General features: G+C 40.4%; 2 protein-coding genes across 2 annotated transcripts in view; both read right to left on the bottom strand.

Moving 5' to 3' along the window:
- The window catches only part of LOC141541804 (guanylate-binding protein 1-like), a 125,426-nt gene that overhangs the window by 66,419 nt on the left and 38,973 nt on the right, over nucleotides 1-20,034 (bottom strand). The gene's annotated exons all lie outside the window — the stretch shown is intronic.
- LOC141541802 (guanylate-binding protein 7-like) lies at nucleotides 1,875-19,457 on the bottom strand. The gene is made up of 11 exons (XM_074266289.1): nucleotides 19,309-19,457; nucleotides 18,237-18,432; nucleotides 14,073-14,200; nucleotides 13,852-13,961; nucleotides 12,350-12,543; nucleotides 10,856-11,101; nucleotides 9,134-9,414; nucleotides 8,087-8,299; nucleotides 7,477-7,579; nucleotides 4,925-5,118; nucleotides 1,875-3,061 (listed from the first exon to the last, which is right to left on the bottom strand). Exons 1-11 carry the CDS (start codon nucleotides 19,360-19,362, stop codon nucleotides 2,840-2,842), a joined length of 1,941 nt encoding a protein of 646 aa, XP_074122390.1. The 5' UTR covers nucleotides 19,363-19,457; the 3' UTR covers nucleotides 1,875-2,839.

Genomic DNA, 20,034 nt, shown 5'->3' with positions numbered 1-20,034 from the left:
AGAATGCAACTAGAGAGTTGTCTAGGATGTCAAGAAGTGAAATAATTTGTTCACAGTCACACAGCCAGCATGAGTAGGATGTTAACTCACATCTTCTTGACTCCAAACCAGACCCTCTATTATCCATGACATCTGTCTCTTCAAATACACATGGGAACTCTTGTTCATATTTTATGCTTCTTACATGTTGGATATAGAAAATGTGAGGACTCTATACCTAATATATAAAAACAGAGGTCACAATATTAAAGAAGGAAGTTTTATTTTGAAAAGGAGAAAAATACAGCAGAGACCTTCAAATACACAACCATTAGTTTGAAAGGTATAACAAAGAAAATGAGCATGTTTAGTTTGGAAAAGAATAAAGAGGACTTCAGAGGTGTCTTCAATTAGCTTAAAGAGAATCATGTTGAAAAAAAGACTTGAAGGTGATTCTCAAAATTGTGTATCGAGCCACCCTCAAGGAGTCACAGAGAACTCAAAGGAGCATTGTGTGATGTTTTAATTTTCAAAGAAAACACAGGGCTACTCAATGTTTATCGGACACCAGATGAACTACTGTCTAGAATTTTTGAGATGAGTCTGTTCATTTATGCTTTTGATTAGGATAGTAAATTCTAGTTTTTGTCAAAATGTGTTTGCAAATCTAGGTTTCAGGAAGTTATTGAGTTAAAAAGCAAATAGCGAGCAAAAATCACCTTGGCAAAGGAAATATGGAGGGCTGGGGATAGTGGATGCCAAGGTCTGAGGAGTTGTTCTTGTCTAAAGAGCATATATATCCCATTAGTAATTGTGGCTATTTAAGAACAAAATAGAAGCCATTTTCCTTCCTTTTTATGTATATTAATTTTTCAGCTGACTACTAAGTTGCTAGGATATAAATCCTTGTTACAGAATTTTATAAACAGGACTCAGGTATTTTTTTTTCTGTCCTCAAGATGCTATGAAAAATACCGAGACATCTGGGCTTCTGCAATTAGAAAAAGTTGGGGAATTTCAAAACTAGAATTTGCCACGAGTCATATTCAGTTTTATCATGAAGCATATAGCTACACAGAATTCTTCATTTATTAGTTTAAAAAGAGCTCTCTTTGGAGATTCTAAGAGCACAATTTGTAGTCAGTTTATAGGACTAGGAAACTTACTATGTTGAACATCTTCTGGACAAGAGAGTAGAGACAGGATTTATAGGAATTCTATCTAATGTCAACCAGAAAGCAATAGGACATGGAAGTAGACAGGATCCAGGAAATCATCTAGTTTGGTATGACCAGAGGAGGAAACTGAGGCTGGGAAAATTATAAAGGATTTATCCAAGGTCAACCATGCAGGAACTAAATATCAGGCTGAGCATTTGAGCTCAAGTCTTATGACTCCAAATTATAAGAAAGAAATTGGGAAACATATAAACCAGTCTTGAAGAGAAACAAAGGTGGAGTCTAGTGTCTGCCCAGAGTAATCTAATTCATAGTTCTATTGACTCAGCAGGCTAATTCAATAGATTGTAGATAATTAATGCCCTTTTAATAAAGCAGGATTTTGGCTCAAACAGGACTTTTTTCCATCATAAGCTCAGGGTAGCTCATTACATTTTAATATAAAGATGATTAATATGGACACTCACTTTATAGTGTTTAGAGTTATACTCCTTAGTTCAGCTAACACAGGAATTTCCTTGGGACTACATCATAGGTTTTTCCTGGGTCGATAGTCTTCTTATAAATCACACAGTTACTTCTTATGCTATCAAGAATATTATAGTTGATACAAGATTATAAAGCAAAGCATGCACAGCATTGATTAACAATCTTTCCCATTTCAAAATTCAAAACACTTTCTATTGATAGCATAGATATTTCTACTTTAAAGTGTGATTGTTTTTTTTTTTTTTTTTTTTTGTAAATCAGGAACTATTCCACTTGGACTTTTTAAAATCTGAAGAAGAATGGGGACAAATTTATGTGTTGTCTCTAAAAAGAGGTCAGAGAACTTGTCCTCTGCAGTGGTCAGAACATCCTGTCTTCTGTGGGAGTTTGGGCAAAGCTCTGAGTCAAAGCACTTCATTGTATTAGTAGTTGCCATTTTTATAGATTTTTAACACTTCCAAATAACTTAACTCATTTTATTCTCACAAAACCCTGAAGTAAATGCTATTGTTACCCTTATTTAATAAGGAGGAATCAAAGACAGTTTCAGTGCCGTTCTTCTGATCCTAGAAGTGGGCCTGTAAGTGACTGATGCCAGATTTGAACTCAGATCTTCCTGACTTTAAGTACTGCCCCATCCACTGCACTACCAAGGAGTCACAGGTAAAGTGAGGCAGTTATCAGGACTTCCCAGGCTTCTTCCAGCTCTGAATCCTCTAGGCTGTCTAAAGGAAGAGAACTCAAGTCTTCTTGCCTTCCAGACCATTTGCCTTAAAGAACAGAAACTTTCATTTGATGTAATGAGGTTCATCTCACTAATACCAAGTAAATGAGTATTTTTTGTATGAACTTTCTCCTTTGTTCTTTCTCTTGTAGGGATCATCAGCTTTACTTTGTAATACTTAGGTGAACTGGAAACAGGAAACACACATATATACATATTCACATTCACATATGAGGAAGTCTTAGTTCTATTTTTCTTTTGGGTGAAACATTTTCACTCTATGATTTTTTTTTTTTTGAGGCTGGGGTTAAGTGACTTGCCCAGGGTCACACAGCTAGGAAGTGTTAAGTGTCTGAGACCAGATTTGAACTCGGGTCCTCCTGAATTCAAGGCTGGTGCTCTTTCCACTGTGCCACCTAGCTGCTCTTTCACTCTATGATTTCCTTTTGGGAAATTGAAATGCATTTGATTATGACAATAATTTGCCCAATGACTTTAACCCTAGGCCAACAAATTTTCCGGCACCAGGTAATATGGCCATCAATAGATTGCCCAGCGCATCTAGAAACTCGCAGAACCCGTTGGACTTGTTCTCTTCAGCAACCTTAATCTTGGTTTGTAAGTTTTCCATAGTTTTCTCCATCTCTTCAGCTTTCTTTTGAAAACCTTCCTCCATCAGCTGCTTTTGTTCCTAAGACAAGACACCAACATTTCAGCATTATTGTTCTAGTCATCCCCATTCTACCAAGAATCAGTCACCTCTATGTATTTCAGCTGGATAAGTATTATGGGCCAGAACTCTGAACTTGAAACAAAGGATTCTTACAAGGTACTAAGAGAGTGGAATTGATAGAGACAATAGTTATCTAATTCACCATGGTTCAGTGTGATTGATCTGGTCCTACAAGTTGTTATGGGCCAGAACTTGAAACAAGGTACTAAGTAGAATTGAGGAGACAATGGCTAAATCTTTAGCACTGATTTTATCCTACAACAAATAACGGTTTCCTAATGATATCAGTGTAGAGTATATAAGCTAGGAGCCTCAGCCAGGATTCATTTGGAGAGAAGGCAAAGAAGTGGAAGACAGAGACTGTGGTGGTGATCCTCCTGCCTCCCCCACAAAAACCAAGACACATTCAGGAGGACGTCAAGAAGCTGGCACAGGCAGAGAACACAAAGGAATGGCGGCAGAAGCTCAAGCTCTCAGAACCAAGGACAGGGATAGGTCTCTAAGAAAACTAACCAGGCCCCAGGAACAGAGACACAACTTGGAAAGAGACAATAAAGGATTTGGACTTTAATCTCTGGCTACATTTGGGGTGATTACTGAACTGAAAAGAAGACTGCTCCCAGAGACCCCCCAAAAACCCAAAGAGAACATTACAGATAAGGTGTGAGACTTAGTAGATTAGAGGAAAGAGAAAAGGCAACAGGTAGAAGATCTTCTCTGCAGTAACCAGTACTTCCCTACTACTGGAGACAAGAAGCTGGACCTCAGGACCAATGCTCAAGTCTGTAGCAGTTGAGCACCAGGGAAGTTGGGTTGGAATCACGGTCTTAAAGGAGGGTAGGAGCTCCATGGTACAGTGCTGGACTTAGAGTAAGGAAGACCTGAATTTGAATCCTGGCTCTGACCTTTACTAGCAGTGACTGGAGTCATGTTCCTTAACCTATAATAGTCCCCAGCTACCCAACTTATTGTGAGATAATGTTTACTTTGTAAGCCTTACCTTGATATTTAAATGCTAGTTCTCATCTTCAGCATTATTTTCAACTCCTAGTCAAGTGGTCCAGATATTTAAAAAAAAGAGGCATAAAATATTATCTATTCTAGAGAGTGACTTAGGATGGGCTCAAGTCAACTTCAAAGGGGTTTGACCCTTTTCTCAACAGTGAAACGAATGTGGTTCAAGACCTACTAACCTGGCCAAATTCCATAGTTTATGCAGGTTCTGCTCTATTCCATGGCACTTTGGATAGGGCCTTATTGATAATGGTGCTAAGGGAACCTGATCAATCACTGGATATGTTCTTGTTCCAGCAGAGGCTCAGGTAAAAGGTTACAGTTGATTCAGCCTGGGATAATGATATCATTCTAGAAGCCCCAAACCTCAGGGGGCTCTGGAAAAAAAAAGCTTACACTGTCCTTAGTCCTTTGGATTATAGACAACTGGCCTGAGAACTTTGAATTTCATAGTGTGAAGGGATGAAGAATGATTTAAGCTCGGTAAAAACTTGCCTGGGCAGCTCATTGAGAGAGTTGGGGGTGCTGTATGAGTGACCCAAAACTCACTGGTTCTGCAGAACAATAATGTGCACACAGTATGGCAGACATTAATGTCCCTCTATTTAGAGCTGAAAAAACTGAGGATGAGGAGGAGAAAAGGGCTCAAACCTAGAACTTCTGATAAAAACTCCAGGGTCCTTGCTCTTGACTGTGCTGAGGCACATGAAGACAAATTAGCTTTCCCTATTTGTCTGCCCATCCCTTTTCTGCCATAGTGATGGTGTTACATCCCAGGAATAGCCACTGATCCCAATCTCCCCATACCTTTAGCTTAGATTCCATCATCATATTCTTTTCTTCCAGGAGCTTGTTTGTATCTTCCTCCATCTTCTTTTTTAATTGGTTCATGTTTTCTTCATAACTTCTCTGCTGAGCTTCCATATTTTGCTGCATTTCGACTTGTTCCTGTTCCAACAACTCCTTCTTTTTCTCAGCTGCTTCTCTTTTGATCTGTTCGGCTTTTGGATGGAATGGAAAACAGGAGATTAAATAAGGTAAGGCTAGTTTTTTTTTTAATCTCCTGTCAATTAGTGAACAATTCTTATTGATTCCTAGAATTCAGACACTCTGCTAAAACACTTGAGACAAAAAAAAAAAAAGAAGAAGAAGAAGAAGAATTATTATTATTATTTTTGCCTGGAAGGAGCTGATATTTTAATGGAAGAGACAACAGTGAAATCATTTTGTAGTTTCAAGAAATAAAATAAGAGGAGGCAATATGAATGGGGTAAGGGGAAAGTATTTTAAAATCTGAAAGGATAAGGAAAGGCCTTTTGAAGGAAGTGGGATTTTAACTGAGTCTGTAAGGGAGCTAAGATTTAGGTATGAGGGAGAGCATTATTGGGGAGTTGAAAGGCTCGGATGTCAGAGTTGGCTTGGTATGTCTGGGGCACTACAAGAAAAGAAGGTAAGTTGTTAGGATTCTTACAAGGTACTTATGCACTTAGCTCACACCTTTAAAGGAGTTCAAACCTTTAAAGGAGTTTACACCTTTAAAGAAGTTCGCTCATTGGTCCATACATGAGATAAAGGTCCACACCTTTATAGAAACATACTTTTAAGGAACTCCCACAAGCCCAGGGAGTACCTACAAGCCCATTCTCTGGGAGGATGTAAGAAGCCAGGATTCAGTGGGGAGAGTCAGAGTCTGGATGGAATCAAGGAGAGGACTTCCGGGGAGAACTTCAAGGAAGCTGGAGGAGATTCAGAGAGTGAGGATTTCAGTGGGAAGATTATCAAGTCTAGGAGATTCACAAGTCAAAAGGAAAATCCTGCTCAGGTACTTCCAGGAGATTCACAACTAGGATTGACTTCTGGGAAACCCACAATTCCACACTCTTGGAGGCAGAGTCAGATTCATTTGAACTTCAACCTTCATTCTGGCTGGAGACACTTGGACAAGAGCTCTCGGGAACCAAAGAGAAAGAGAGGTCTCTAAGAAAGCTAGCCGAGTCCCAAGTGAAGGAGACAAGACTTAAAGGAGAAAATAAAGGATCTGGAGATAAGATTTGGAAAGAGACAGTAAAGGACTTTAACCCCTGGATGCACTTTGGGGTGATGAAACTGAACTGAAAGGAAGACTGCCTCCAGAAGCTCCCCAAGAATCCTGCTCCCAGAGAACAATTGAAATTTAGAGAACAGAACACTACAATAAGTGGTGCTGAAACAGCAAGGAAAGGGAAGAAGAAATGATAAGACAACAGGTAGCAAAAGGTCATTTGTGTAGGATTTATATGTTAAACTGAGGAGATCTTACAGGTAATAGGAAGTCATTGGAGGCTGAGGAAACTGAGGGGATTAAGAGCATGTGGGCTTGAGTGTGGGAATTGAATGACCCTCACTAATTGTGCCCCAGTTCTAGAAGCAGTTCAGTTTAATTTCTAATCTATTATGGGTCTAGTCCAAATTCGGTCTTGTGAGAAAACTTTATCCATTTGTGGGAATTATTGTATTATTTGAACCTATCTGGCTGATTTTAAAGCTGGATCATTTCTAGCTGCTATTTCACTTAAGCAAGACAGTTTCTGCTGACCAGAAACCCAACGAGATCCTAAAACAGATACAAAGAATTTACTTACTCAAACTGCCCATATTTTTCACCTAAAAATGCCTCTTCCTTATCGATCAGGTAATATTTCCATTTTGTTTTCATTGTTCACAGACATTTAAGGAATAGTAGGATGTCTACTTTTCTGATTTCTGGGAATTTCATTGTTTACACTCTTTCTCCCCAACTTGGAAAATGTCTAATCTTTCAACTAGAACAAGATTACATAATCTCATGTTGTGTGCTTTTTTAATTAATTGGTCTTATTGGATTATTTTTAATATATAAAAGTCTGGCTCTCCTATATTTGGGATCCAGTGGCAAAGCTGAGGAAGGGACCTGATTCCAGTGTGGGGGGCAGTTGACATGCATTACTCAATCCACTTGGCTAGAACTTTGAATCTTTTTTTTCTTTTATAGTTATTTTGTCTGTCACCTGATGGTAGGTCATTGAGCAGGAGAGTGCAAACTTACTGAGAAAGATTGGAAATTTTAAAATTTCTATTTTTTTTAATAGATCCAGAGAACAAGAGTTGAGACTGTATGAGCAGAAGGGGAAAGGGAGGGTGGTAATACTTTATGACCTGTTGCATTTTATAATCATGATCACTGTTGCTGTTAAAAATTCAGCAGGAACTGAGAAAGTCAAAAAGAAGGAATCCTAAGTGTTTCACAAAAGTCTTCCTGTCCCACAGAAGCCATTGGGGAGAGTCCAAACCCATCATAATCCCTGCATGATTAGATCATCACACACCACAGCTTCTTATACCTTGCAAGGCCTTCTCTTGTTCAGTGAGAGCTTGATCTGCCTGCAGGATGGAATCTTCTGTCACAGCCAATGACTGTAGAAACTTTTGGAGGACCTCATCTGCCTGAACAAGCACATAAGACACAGACCCATAATTCTCCTCAGACCACGTCAATTCCTGGGAAGGATATACTCTCTGGGGCAGGAGCAGTGTCTGGTGTATAGGCTAAAGTATTTTTCTTAAAAAGTATTGAAAACATTTGGCTACATGATGATCTCAAGAGATTAAACACTGGTCAGAAAAACAAAAAGTCAGACCACAAGAAGGTCCAGCTGTGGACATCACAGTTTATTCCCAGCTGGAACCTGAGCTACCAGGGCAGCCTGTATTAGGCCTGGCCTCTTAAGACTTCTTATGGCCCAGCTTCCTAAATAGCTTATTCTCTAGGCTGGAAGAAGGGATTTCTTTCAAAGAACTTCCAGCTGAGATGTGAAATAAAAATCCCCAGGGCTCTAGACTTTCTCCTCTTGAATGTTACTGGGAGGAGACAGTCACTGCTCCTATTCCCAGTGAAAACAATGGAACCCTCCTCATAATGTCATCATTCCTGACCTCCTGGTCTTTCCTCACCTTTAGGCCCTTCCTGGGCACTTGATGATAATTGCTTATTATTTCTTCTCTTTCTTTCCTGTAGATATTGTAACCCCCTGGCACAGAGAACATCCCTTTAGAAATGGCTTCTCTCAGGGACTGTGAGAGGAACTCAAGCTGAGCTTGACAGTATTTGGTTGATACTTCTTCATTTTGACGTCTGAAACCATATTTTTCAGTTTCTAAGATTTGCTGCCAGTGAAATATAAAGAAAGAGAAAAGGATGGGTTATAATAGTAGTAATAATAACAGAAGGTGATTGACACGATGCCTCAGAGTTAGCCAAATACTTTAAATTCCCTATTTCATTATGAAGGGGGAGCTTAAGAAACCATGGAGAACTCTACTGTTTGGTTTTGGGTGTTTTTTTTTTTCAAAATGTCTAGTGGAGTCAAATGAAAACCAAATCCTGTTGTTTTTTTTTTCAAAATGTCTAGTGGAGTCAAATGAAAACCAAATCCTGGCATGGGAGCTTGGAGACATGAAGTCTGATTTTAAATCTCCTACTTCATAGATTGATCACCATGGACAAGTCCTCATTCTCCACAAGAAGCAATTACATCAAATGATCCTCCATGCCCCTGCCAGTCCTGAAAGCCTATGCTAGTGCTTCTCTCTTTGGATTGGTCCAAATAAGTGCTGCAAACTTAAGAAAGACAGAGCAGACATGTGGGCTGACAGGAGATACTGCTAGAAGGAAGGTGAGGATGGTAGGGTTGGAAAGGTGTGTGGAGATGAGTGAGTCTGCTCTTGAGAAAAACTTCAGTGTGCTCTGAGAGCTCTCAGATGCCGGCTACTCAGCAAATGTGGGAGGGGGGGGATTTTTCCTTCTAAGAACGCATTTCAATGAGTCACAAGGAGGGAGCATTTTTTCATAGCAAGTGAGATTTAGGCCACATGTCTCTAGCTCTTTGGAGAGACCAGGCTCTTCTCTCATGAGCAAATAATTGGAAAGAGGCTGACCAGTCTCTTTGTTTACTCAGTAAAGACAGGTAAGAGGAAGGATAAAGGATGGAGAGAACATACCACCAGGTCTTTCTGGTACTTATGTGTGTCATCCTTGAAAGAATGCTTCATGAAAATTGAGAGGGCTTCCTTCTCACACTCTGTATGGATGCTTAGCAGGTCCTGGAGGGTTTCTGTGGGGAAGTCCACCTTCAGGGCCATCTGCTCCACATAATGCTTTGCAGCTGTTTGCACAGCAGCTGAGTTCTCAGTCTGAGCCAAAGACAACACTGCATTCTCCAGGCAGGGAACGTCACCACTAGAGATTGTCCTCACATAGGTCTCCAGCAGCTTTCCCAACCCTGTTATACAAGAAGAAGTAGAATATGATGGGAAAAGAATGATCATTCAATGTGGTACAAGTGTCAATCATCTAGGAGAACACATATCTAGCCAAAGATCTCTTTGACAATAATCTTAGCAAGTAGGTTCTCATCACAATTAGATGATTTCGACTAAAAGGGAGAGGACACTAGGTAATGCAGCCTCTGCTATTTTTAGTGATGTCAATGGTTAGGAAATGTCAATTATTTATCAAGCCTAAATATGCCTTTTTGCAAATTTTTCTTATGTGTCTTAATTTTGACCTGTGTCATCAAGGGGAATGGATCCAAGTGTTCTTCCTTGGGTTTATTCTTATGGGAATATCTATCCTTTCACTGATTCTAGTTTTCTTGCTCTGGCAATGTTTAATATTGTCTATATGCTTCCTAAAATGTTCTGGCCAAAAATGAACACCAAATACCAGTTGTTGTCTACCTGGAGCTAAATAATATCAGGGGGAGAATTATTTGACCTTCTCTCAACAATAAATTCCTGAAAAATATTTCATTTCAGACTTTGTAATCATATTGAATTTAAAATCTATTGAATCAACCAGATCTTTTCCACAAGCACTGTTGTCTATCCATGTCTTTCCTATCCTCTACTTAAGGGATTTTTTTATATCCAAATGGAAAACTTTGCATTTTTCCTTGCAAGGATTCATTATCCATTTAGAGTCATTGACTTAGGCTTCCCAAATAGCTTTCGATTTCATTTAATGTATTAGTTGTTCCTTTGATCTTCAGGCCATTTCCATACTGGATTATCATTCCATTTGCATGTTCTATAACTTTGCCACTTAGAGAAAGACCTAAAACCCTAAACCTTGGCAATATAATCTTCCTTTCAATTTGACTTCCCTTAAGAGTCATTCAATATGTTCTAAATCTATCTCACAGTATTATCATGTTATATCTTGATTTTGTTCATATTTATAGCATGAAACTATAAAATAGTCTCTTGAAATCTAACGATGCTAAACTGACTCTATTCTTATGATCTATATCAAACCTGTAACAGCAACCAGCAAGAATATTTGCCTAATCTGATTCCTTTTCTTTGTGCTCACAAACCATCCTCTTAATGATATGCTTACAATTTGGTCAAAAATGGAAGTCCAACATAAATTTATAAATTACTAACTCCATTTGCTTCTTCTTTGGAAAATGAAGACCACTTCTTTGCTCTACTCCTGTAGCAATTTCTAATGGAGATTCTCTCTCCATCAAAGAACACAAACATGGTCTCAGAGTACATGCTTCTAGGGATTTTTAAACTGACATGGATTTACAAGAACAAAGAAACTCATGCTTATATGAGAATTAATACAAAAATTTTACAATATTTAAACATGAATAAAGAGACAAGGAACCCATCTCAAATCCCAATCAAGTATGCAGTGGGACTAAGGAAACTTACGATTTCCATTGATCATGATACCCCCACTGAGGGTCTTGGGTTTTGCATTGGAAAAGATGTAAGAACAAAAGTTCTCTGTCTGAGTCCTGAATGAAGCCTCCAGCTGGCTTTCTGGGACATCTTCAAGATGGGCTAAGAGTGACTTATCATTTGTTGGACGGTCAAAAGTAAAACACTTCCTTTTTGGAAAGAATTTTCTGATGCACTCTCGTGGAAGGTTGGCCATTTCAACTCTGGGGTTTTTGCCTGAGGAATAGGAAAACAGGGATCAAGGTAAATGATACAGGCCTAGAATAAAGAGCTGAGGAACATGTTTAAGACTAGGAATTGTCTTTTCTTCTTGAAACCCTTAGCTCTTTGCAGGTTTCTGGTATTAGAGTACCTTCAAGAAAAGCACTTGGGAATCCCTGCAACTTTTCAATCATTCCATAGTTATTCTATTTGTTTACTTATCTATCTTTTTCATGTTTTCTCCCACTATCATGTAATCTTTTTAAGAGGAACTATTGCATTTTTATCCCTGTATGTCCAGCAACTAGCATTGTCCCTCAAGTAGAATAGATATTTATTCAATGCTTGTTGATTGAAATAGAGGGAACTCATTGTCAAACATGATTTCAAGATATTTCAGTGGCATTAGTATCCCTGCCAGTATTCCATCAGGAGTTCCCAGACTACAATGAAGATAGGGCACAATAAGAGATTTGTACTTTTAGGAACATAAGGCTTTATGAAGCATATTAAAGGGAGAGAGGTTACTAGAGCAGTGAAGAGGTACATGGTAATGTGATAGTCAGTCAGAAGTCCTTAGGACAATAAGATATGTTTGAGAGCGAAATAGCCAATCTTTTTCAAGACTTCTCCCTGGGAGAAACCCTTGTCCTTATTAACCAATGGATGCATATTTAGGGTATTTTTAGGGATGTTTTGGAATTCAAACTCTTAATTTTATAGCTGAGGAAACTGAGACTGGGAGACATTGGCCAAAGTCACCTGGGCAGTAAGAGGCCAGAGTTGAAATTTGCTTCTGATCCCAAATGCCCATTTCCTTTTTTTTTTTTTTGCATAACATAGCTCTCAAGAATATGCCTTTCTCTTTTTATCAAAAAGAGCTATGATTTTAGTAGAAAAGAAGAATCTATCAGGCTTTGCTTTGGACTGAAGGAAATAATTTTTAAAATCAAATCATTTCCTTTTATTGAAATTCCATGCTCACCAACAACTATAGGGCATTCAGAAGCATCATCCCCATTTTATAAATCCACAAAATACAAACCCCTAAAAAAAGCTTGGAAAAGTCAATTGTCTCAGAGACTTCTCCCAGTAGGATAGGTCATTAGAGTATGGGAATTCTGTAGCTACAAAAAAAGAGATTAACTTAAACTCCAGGAATCAGCATCTAAACTCCAAAGAAAAGGAAACACACTTGTTGTCAGTTCCCCCTGTACTGCCCAGGGCCACCCAGATGCCCAACCTTGATTCCTGGGAAATTACCTTTACTGAGCTTCAAGGCATTTTCCAGGTACTCATCTGAGGTAATGGGGCGTCCATCTATCTTCAGTTCCAGTGTGAAATCCCGCACTACCCACACAAAGTCTGGGAAGAAGCCCACAAATTCTTCAGACTCCTCTTCAACAGCATTAGGTGAGGATTTGATTTTGATTAGCTTGGTCAGCTCTGTCACATATCTGAGGTCATGGATAAGGACAAGGCAACAACCCCAGCACCATCAGTTCCCATTCCTATTTCTACTTTTATGCTATTCTCTTCCCTCCACTGAGTCTTATAAACATTTTCTCTCTCTCTCTCCTGAAGGGACTTCTCTACTAATGGATTTCAGACATCTTGTCTATATGCTATAAGGAGAAAGGAAGAGCTTTTCAGTGGAGCCCCTTGATCAACTTGCTGCATTCTTCAATTAATGTATTGAGACATTACGTTTCATCTTGTTTCCTGATTGGTATAATATTAGAACATAAGATTTTATCCTGAACCAGACACTCAAGAAACATTTACCAAATGCTTACTAGGTATCTGGCACTATTCAAAGTCCTATGATCTAGCAGAAGAAATGAGGAAAGGTCAAACTAGTAGGAAAAGAAAGAGGATTAACTGTGTCATGAAAGTCTAGGGAGGGTATTTAGGAGAAGAGCTTGCTCCCTAGTAGCAAAGGCAACAGAGAAGTCAGGGAGGATGGCATTTGTAAAAGGACCAGCAGATTTGGAACTTTACAGATCATTCGTCACTTTGAATAGAGGAGGTTCAGCTGAATGATGAGGTCAGAATGCAGACTGCAAAAGGTTTAGAAGATAGTGTGAGGAAGGGAAATAGAAGTTTCAATCACAGGCAACCTTTTCAATGAGTTTCAATATAAAGGAAGGTAGAAATAGAGAACTGTAGAATTTTGAGAAACTTGAAAGCATTGAATGATGGTTTTTAAAGGATGAGGGGGAAATAGCTGATTTTGTAGATGACAGGAAAGCAGCCAATTGATAGGGAGGAGTGAAGATTATTGAAAGAGGAAGGATGAAAGAAAGGATAACTTGTTGGAAAAGATAGAATGAGACGGAATCAAGGGAGTTGCTTTGGCAAGGAGAAGGGTCATCTTTTCGTTCAAGAGAGGATGGGATGTAGAGGAAAAGCTTTGAGTGATGTGAGATGAAGAAAAGGAGAGAAGAAGCTTGGCAATGATAAGGCAGAGGGAACAATGCAATGATCAAGGCATTTCAGAGCTCTTCATTGTGGGAATGGAATACTTATGTATAATGGCGATCTGAACTTGGCCCATCAAATTTGAGCTTAGTGCCAACCTATAATCCAAGGATCAGCCAATCAGGCTGGGAAACATTGAGCCCCAGAAAGTTGAGTACTCAATGATGGGTATTTCTGGGCAGAGGAACTCATGAGGAGAGCTCTTCAACTCTGCAGAGCTTGTCCTGGTGAAGGAGCACCTGCATTAAGGAGGCCATGGATGTTCTGAAGTTCTGAAAGGATACTGCATCTGTTCCAAGGCCTGGTGGTTGATGGTGTTCATGCTGTTGTACACAAAAGTGCTGCTGAGCAGGACGGCCAGGGCGAAGATCCACGAGTCATTCTTGAGGTCGCCCTATTAAAAAAGATTATGTGAGTGGGGCTCCCAGGGGGAGGGAAGCTCACTCCTTCTTAGGTCACAGAGCTAGGGAGGGGAATTGAGGGAGCAGAATGTCACTATTTTTACCTTTTCCACATCTCCAAGGCCCTCAGTGTCAAGCAGAACTAAGACATGGTCAAGTTTGCTGGGGTGAGGGAGACACCACATCCAGATGCCCTTTGTCTCGGACTGCACGGTGGAGCCCAGGGAGAAGCCTGCAAGTGGAAGGTGAGACATGAGGCCCAGTAAAGGCAGAAAGTACAGAGGATTCAGTAGCCCAACTCCTGGGATCATATGTAACATTTCTATAGCACAATCTACATGTGTTCTGTCCTTCTGTCTCCATAATAATTCTGCAATCTGTACATATATTTTTAGCTTTATTAGCAGAATATTTTTTATATTTTAGTGTTATTTCATTTTTCCAAATACTTACTAATTTAGTTTTCAATGTTCACCTTTGCAAAACCTTGTGATCCAATTTTTTCTTCTTTTCTCCCTTCAACTCTCATCCATAAGAGAGCAAGCACACTGATATACACTGAACGTGTGCAATTCTTCTAAATATATTCCAATATTTGTTAGTTCAAAAGGGAAAATATAGGAAAAAGACACAAGCAAACAAATAACACCAAAAAAAGGTGAAAATACTATACTAAAATAATATTCTTCATAGTTTTCTCTCTGATGTGGATAGCACCTTCCTTCAAAGTCTATTGGAATTGCCTTGAATTTGATAATATATTTGATTGATATTGTTCAAATATTAATAATATTTGATTATAATTTTGACAGTCTTTAAAATTACACCACAAAAGAATTAATAGTAGGCAGAAGACTATATCTTCATAGCTGTGTACAAAAGAACTTTATTAAACCTATCTAAAAGAAATTATGAAATAAAATATTTTTTCAAAAGAAAAGTAACTCAATCAAAGTCATTGAGGATTCTTTTTATTTTTCAGAGTTCAAAACCACTTTTTTTGGGGGGAAACTGGATCAAGAGTGACCTATATGGCTTAATTTTTATTTCAATTCTTATTGTCCCTTCCCTAATAAATATTGATGCTAAAATCTTAAATAAAATATTAGCAAAAAGACTACAGAAAATGATCCCCAGGATAATACACTATGACCAAGTGGGATTTATACCAGGAATGCAGAGCTGGTTCAATATTAGGAAAACTATTAGCATAATTGACTATATCAATAACCAAATTAACAAAAAACATATGATCATCTCAATAGATGCATAAAATTCTTATTGTCCTTGCTACCACTAGCAGCCATTGTTGACCTATGGCTAAGTAAGGCATTACTTTGGGTAAGTAAGCCCAAGATGCCTGTGAACAGCAGCATGCCCCAGACCAATTTGGTTGACAAATCTTAAGTACATTAATTCAATCCTCTCCCCATAAACAAAAAATCCTTTTCCTTTCTTGTAATTAACAAAACTGTGGACCAACTGGACCTCACAAGACTGGAAATCCAGCCTCAGCAAATTCAGCAATCCAAGTAAGGTCAAGATATACCAAAAGTATCAAAGCATCACGTGGATCTTGATCATCACCTGTCATCAGATCTTTGTAGAGGTAGCTGAAATTTCTTCTCCCAAATCCACTAAAACAGGAGCCTCTTGATCTCTAACTCTGAAGGTTAACTAGTTGATGTTGTTCAGGGCTCACTTTGCATAGAACATCCATTTGATTAGATTATAAATACATTTTAGAACACAAGCCCCAATGTGGTATAGTGTAGAAGGCCCTGACCCAGGAGTAACAGGGACTAGGTTCAAATATTGATTCTGTTGCTTACTACCTGTGTAATTCTGGGAAAATATCACTATACCTCTTTGGGGCTGAGTTTATTCAGCTGTAAAAAGAGAGGGGATGAATTAAATGTCCCCTGTAGTCTTTTCTCAGCTCCCAGTTGATGAGCCAATCAGAACTATCAATATGCTGAGGATGGTTTTTTGTTTTTGTTTTTGTTTTTTTTTCACTTGTGATGTGCCTGCTCTGATTAATCACAAGAGTGGATGACAACACCTTGTCAGACCAACATAATGCAGAGCAGAACCCTGAGCAGACACAGGGCTGGCAGCAGGTATAAAGGCAGTTTCAAGGAGACAAGCTGCAAGGATATAGCAAGAGGAACACTTGTCAGTTTTTTAAGAAATGCAGAAATTTTAGCAGACAGATGTCCATGTTGTGAAGACACTTATTCTGGGGTAATTTCATTCACAAATGCCACAGTGCGTGGTCTAGCTCTTTGGTGGACTCTCCATCACCTGGGCCCCTTCTTTCCTGCCTGGAATGCTCCCCTTTTCATCTCTGCATTTTAGTTCTCTTGTTTTTCTTTTCAATTCTCAGCTACAATTAAGTGAGAAGCTTTTCTGGATCCTTTCATGCTAGGACTTTTCCTCTAAGGAGATAATCCCAGGTACCTCATATATATCCTATTCCTACACAATTGCTGGACTGTTGTCTCCCCCATTAGAGTGTCAGCTCCGGAAGGGCAGGGATTGGATTTTCCTTTCTTTGTATCCAGGGCACTTAGCATAGATTCTAGGATATAGTGGGCATTTAACAAGTTCTTGTTGACTGACTGGAAGGCAACAGTGAATGAAGGATCAATTTTTAACCCTTCAGGACTTGGAGGGAGGGGAGAGGGATCCTAAAAAAAAAAAAAGAGGGAGGGTTGCGCGTCACAAGGGGGGTCTGTAAATTAAATATCGGGGAGGGGGATCAGGGGGGTCAAGGGAAAAAAGCATAATCTGGGGATAATACGATGGCAGGAAATACAGAATTAGTAATTTTAACTGTAAATGTAAATGGGATGAACGATCCCATCAAACGGAGACGGATAGCAGATTGGATCAAAAAGCAGAACCCTACAATTTGTTGCCTACAGGAAACACACTTAAAGCAGGGAGACACATACAGAATAAAGGTAAAAGGTTGGAACAGAGCCTATTATGCTTCAGGTAAAGCCAAAAAAGCAGGGGTAGCTATCCTTATCTCAGATCAAGCAAAAGCAGAAGTAGATCTCGTTAAAAAAGATAAGGAAGGAAACTATATCCTGCTGAAAGGTAGCATAAATAATGAAGCCATATCGATACTAAACATATATGCACCAAGTGGTATAGCATCTAACTTTCTAAAGGAAATTTTTAACCCTTCATTAGATCTCAGATTTGCTTCATAGTGATGCGGGCATAGCCCCCTTTAAGATTCCTTGTCTGATCTACCTTTGGGACAAGATCTGGTCAAAACCACCCTTTTGTATTCCTAGGGGAAAAGATGCGTATCTTAGCCAGTTTGGGGCTTGTATTCAGCCCCCATTCTAATTATCTGCTCAGATAACCCAACCCCCAACTATCTGCTCAGGTTTCCCCAAAACAGTTTCTTCCTTATCTGCAAAGCCCGCCAAAAATCTGGCCTTCCAGGAATCAACCTGAGCTCTGCCCATAGCAGATAAAAACAGCAAAGGTAGAATCGTCCTTTGGTCAGAGAGTTGATAGATGCCAGCAAAGATGTTGCATCAAAGACTCTCTGTCCCGCCACTTTCAGTGTATATCTTCTTCTATCTAATGTCTTTTACTAACCAGACTCTAACCTTGCTTCCAAACCTTGTTTTTACCCATCTAGGTTTTCGGGCCTATAAATTCGTTTTACAGGGGATTCTCACCGCCACTACACCTGATTTAACTTTGTATCATTGTGCTGAATCCTAAAGGGTTGCAGGGGAGCTCCATGTGACTCCCTGTACCCCGAATCCTGCCACTAGACCGTAATTAATCCTGTTGAGGTATATACCTCATCATTAGGTATTTATTTATCTCATCATGTTACCTCATCAGTTCTGATAAACTTGGGATGGAAAATGGCAACCACATTCAAAGGGACATGTATGGGATTGAATGCAGATGGAAACTTACTATTTTCACCTATTTTTTTTTGCTTATTTTTTCACTTTTTTTGCATACCTTTTCCTTTTTGTTTTTATTTATCTTTCACAATATAACTAATGTGGAAAAATGTTTAAAATTAATGTATATCTATCACCTATATCAGATTGCTTGCTTTCTTGGGGAGGGAAAATCTAAGAGAGTGAGGGAGAAAAAAAAGTTAGAACTCAAAATCTTACAAAAATGAATTATGAAAGTGATTTGTATAGGTATTTGGAAAAATAAAATGCTAATGAAAAAGCCCTCATATAAGTAGACTCTCAGAGCCCAGGCACTCCACTTACCTGAGTTCTTTCCTGCCAGCCTGTTCATCAGGTAGGACTTTCCAGTCCGGTACAGTCCAACAACAGCTACCACCACCACTGGCTTGTCGATGGAAGCTAGAATCTGGAGGGCTTTGGGGTTCAACTTCAACTCGTCGTTACTGTTTTCTACCAGACATACGGGGGCTTCCATGAACACTGCTGGGATCACGGTCACCTGTAAGTGCAGAGCAGCACCATAGACAGCAATCAAGATGCAGAATCCACATAATCCTCAAATGAGACAGCCTCAGTGAGTCATAAATGAGCCACAGCAGAAGAGAGGCTGTTCTGTATTTGTGAAATCTTAGGTACACCGATCTGGTGGTGACAGATAATGATGATGTTAATAACGGCAATGATAACAATAGCCTTTATGTAGAGCTTTAAGAGATATAATTCACTTTACAGATGTTGTCTTACCCTCATGACAAGCCTGGGAGGAAAATACAATCATTATTTCCATTCTTACAGATGAGGAAACTGAGGCAGACTTTCTGGGTTAAAACACAGGTCTTTCTGACACCTGTTCCAACACTTTATTCCCTGCACCTTGAACTGCCTTGAAAACAAGTTTTTGTTCTTGATCCCTGGAGCATTCTTGATCGCCTAGGGAATATATTCCCAGTCTTTGAAAGCCCCACTCTGGAAGCTTTTACCTGGCAGAAAAAGCTCTTCGCATTATGTTGATCCAAGGCTACAATAGCCACGGTCCTGAGTTAGTGGGAGGCAGGGGTGAAAGGGGACAGTGTTTGCAGGACAATACTTGAGATAGGTTTGTATTAGTGCTAGTCCCTTCTAGTGTTGCCTGAGCGACGAATCCATTGCCCCTGCCATTGCCTATGACAGAGGGCCAGGCTCCGCCAGCTTGGAATCCAGTTCCAGTGTGGCCCTCCTCCCCTCAGCTGAGGACCCTTGACTCCACATTTATAAGAGACTTCGGGGAACCCCCTCCCCCTCCCATTCCCTGCCTGCAGACACACCCGTTCATCCCCACTTTCAGCAATGAAAAAAGATGCAGAAAAGATGGGAGCGAACTTGCCAGCGCCCTCACCTGCGTCAGGAGGCTCCAGGCCAGAAAGCTCCCAAACGCGCGCCCCGCTCTCATCTTCCTCTCGGCTCTGCTCCGCTCTTCTTCTCTCCCCCTTCTTTCTGGGGAGAAGCCTTCTCTTGCTTAGGGTAGGGAAAAAGGGGCGGGCGGACGCGGGAAACAGAAACCAAAAGCGCATCTCGCGGCTGCTGCTGCTGCTGCTGCTGCTGCCTCCTCCTCGGCCTGAAACGGGAGGCGAGAGCAGCCCTGGGGCTGTAAGCAGTGAGGCGCGGGGGACGAGGCTTCCGCACGGGGACATCTAACGCCAGCCCCCCAAACCTTTGTTCCTGGCAGCAGAAAGGGAGCCCAGGGCCTCGCGGGGCAGATTTTCGCGCAGCTCGCCAGGTCAGGGAAACGTCCCTGGCCGCCCGCTCTTAAATCCATGATAATGGACCACCCACCATCTGTTTGCTGCGGCCATTTAATCTCATGCCATACACAACACACGGAGGGCCACGAGATGGCGCCAGAGCGCGCCGAGTGCCAGCCAGAGAGCGCCGAGTGCCAGTCAGTCAGAGCGCTCCGAGTGCCAGTCAGAGCGCGCTGGGTGCCAGTTAGTCAGAGCGCGCCGAGTGCCAGTCAGAGCGCGCCGAGTGCCAGTCAATCAGAGCGCTCCGAGTGCCAGTCAGAGAGCGCCGGGTGCCAGTCAGAGCGCGCCGGGTGCCAGTTAGTCAGAGCGCGCCTGGTGCC

This window comes from Sminthopsis crassicaudata, chromosome 4, assembly GCF_048593235.1.
Source record: "Sminthopsis crassicaudata isolate SCR6 chromosome 4, ASM4859323v1, whole genome shotgun sequence".
Taxonomy (NCBI): Eukaryota; Metazoa; Chordata; class Mammalia; order Dasyuromorphia; family Dasyuridae; genus Sminthopsis; species Sminthopsis crassicaudata.
The sequence above is the reverse complement of the archived record's forward strand: the minus strand, read 5'-3'. Positions and strand labels throughout refer to the sequence as shown.

Coding starts and splice junctions, on each gene's coding strand:
- LOC141541802 (XM_074266289.1), bottom strand. CDS start 19,362: ATGAGAGCGGGGCGCGCGTTTGGGAGCTTTCTGGCCTGGAGCCTCCTG. Junction 11,102..12,349: donor TGCCTTGAAGCTCAGTAAAG/GTAATTTCCCAG, acceptor CCTATTCCTCAG/GCAAAAACCCCAGAGTTGAA. Junction 9,415..10,855: donor TATCATGATCAATGGAAATC/GTAAGTTTCCTT, acceptor CTTGTATAACAG/GGTTGGGAAAGCTGCTGGAG.